General features: G+C 36.5%; 1 protein-coding gene across 1 annotated transcript; it reads right to left on the reverse strand.

The window, feature by feature from the left end:
• Positions 1-379: 379 nt before the first annotated feature.
• LOC109149183 (mitogen-activated protein kinase kinase kinase ANP1-like) lies at positions 380-1,724 on the reverse strand. The gene is made up of 2 exons (XM_019296846.1): positions 1,636-1,724; positions 380-1,169 (listed from the first exon to the last, which is right to left on the reverse strand). The coding sequence occupies exons 1-2, from the start codon at positions 1,722-1,724 to the stop codon at positions 380-382; spliced, it is 879 nt and encodes a 292-aa protein (XP_019152391.1).
• Positions 1,725-2,064: the final 340 nt, after the last annotated feature.

Consider the following 2,064-nt stretch of genomic DNA (forward strand, 5'->3'; position numbering starts at 1 on the left):
CATTGTAGACTAGAAGATTAGGAAATAATTAACTAATACATATACATTTTTTTTTTAATCTATTTTTTCCATTACTGTTGAATAAAATAAAATTCGGCAGTCGTAGTTACGAAATAAAAAAACTAACGTTTAGTAATATTTCAAGTTTTAGTCTGACACAATAATTCAAATATCTAACACAATAATATGATATATTATTAATACATAACGTAACGTTACATTTATATTTCAAGATTACAAAATTTTTAAAAAAAAAAAAAAAAAAAAAACATAAAGTTTGTTTCAAAACGTTCATTTTGTTCTCTAAAACCTTATTCCTTTCCTATGCCCTGCTTGTGTATGACGAAACAAGAGTGCAAAATAAACCAATACTAGAAATTCATTTTCCGGTCTCGAAAGGCCTATTTCCCAACGCTTGATGATCCTCCCATCTTTGGCATATTAGTGGATTATCGGTATTGGCAACAAATGGATGACTGAGTAGCTTATCAGCAGTCCATCTCATGTTTGGGTTTCTTTCCAAACACCTCATCAGAAAATCCTTGGCATGATCAGATATGCTGGTTGGGATTTTGGGTTGGTTGAAGACCATGTTTTGAGTTAATTTATCGTCGTCGTTACCATTACAAAACCTCCAAGGTGATTCCCCACTCATCATCTCCGCCACCATGCACCCTATGGCCCATATATCCTTAGGCGCCTCGTGCATGCCGCAAAACAGAGATTCCGGGGAGGTGTAGAGTAAAGATCCCCGGTGACCTCCCTCTCCGGTGACCTTAGATAGCCGAAAATCACCTATCTTGAGCTGATTGAAGCCGCAGCCGCACCTGCATGGGAAGAGAAGAATGTTGTTGGGCTTCAAATCGCAATGGACAAACCCGAGACGATGCACCTCTAAGATTCCCTTCAAAAGCTGGTAAGCATATAGTGAAGTCTCGTCCTCCGGGATGAATCCTTCCCTGGAATTCATCAATCTCTTGAGTGTTCCACCGGGAGCGTACTCCAGCAAAAGATTGTACATAGTGTTCCCATGCTCTACGCTCGTATCCTCTCCTAAACACTGAATTATATAGGGACATCTTTGCAACTTTCTCAATATTTGCCCTTCTCCCAAAATGGAACTTGAAAACTCGATCTTTGAAGACTTCGCAACTAACTTCATCGGAACACTGAAGGTAGGTGGATTATAATATTGAGAGAGAAATACAATGCCATGGGCTCCCCCACCAAGGAGTTCTAACTTTTCGCAAGGCATTCTGATGATCAGTACTAAGGTTCGTATATAGTAAGATCGATGATGATGAATTGGAATTGATGACCCACCCAATGGGTACCAAAGTATTATATAGGACTTGGGATAATCTATCAGTCCAACTAAATTTAGTATTGGGATAATCTCTCTATCCAATTAAGTATAGTATTAAGAAACTTTATTTCAATAATAAAAAATTATATAGTAATCCCACTTCAATCCGGAATAGAATTCAGAAACATATTAGTCGGAGAAAGAAGGGTAGTTTGGGTAAAAAATTATATACGCGCTACGGTGGCACAGCCCAGTATTCCGAAACGGATTTGCCTCTGCTCAGCCATTTTTTCCGGCGACCACCACGAATTGAAGAACACTACACAGACCTGAGCTCCACGTTGTACTTGTACAGCCGCTGAAAGGGAATATTAGTAGGAGAAAGAAGGGTAGTTTGGGGAACTCCATCTGTCCCCATATCAACACATCTTTGAATTTATTTATTTTTAAGGAAAATGATACTTATATTTTTAAATTATACTCTCAACTTTTAATTCATCTTTCAAAAATTTAGAACTTTTTCCTGGGACTCACATAATAATAAATAATTTTTTAATTCTATTTTTTTAAACTCAATATTTGAAAATTTATTTTTTGAAAAATTAATATTCAACATTTTATTAGGGAAAATAAGATAGAAGAGTGAACCGCGGGGCTAATACAATTGGTTCGACTGATCACCTTGGAAACTTGGAGGTTATTAGATTGTAACAGCATACACATAATTTGAACGTCATTTTAGATTAAGATATACAATA

This window comes from Ipomoea nil, unplaced genomic scaffold (assembly GCF_001879475.1).
Source record: "Ipomoea nil cultivar Tokyo-kokei standard unplaced genomic scaffold, Asagao_1.1 scaffold2159, whole genome shotgun sequence".
Classification (NCBI taxonomy): Eukaryota; Viridiplantae; Streptophyta; class Magnoliopsida; order Solanales; family Convolvulaceae; genus Ipomoea; species Ipomoea nil.

Excerpts from the sequence above, each read along its gene's own strand:
- LOC109149183 (XM_019296846.1), bottom strand. The coding sequence starts at position 1,724 with ATGGGGACAGATGGAGTTCCCCAAACTACCCTTCTTTCTCCTACTAAT. Across the intron at positions 1,170-1,635 it reads AAGTACAACGTGGAGCTCAG|TGTTCCGATGAAGTTAGTTG; the intron begins GTCTGTGTAGTG and ends ACCTACCTTCAG.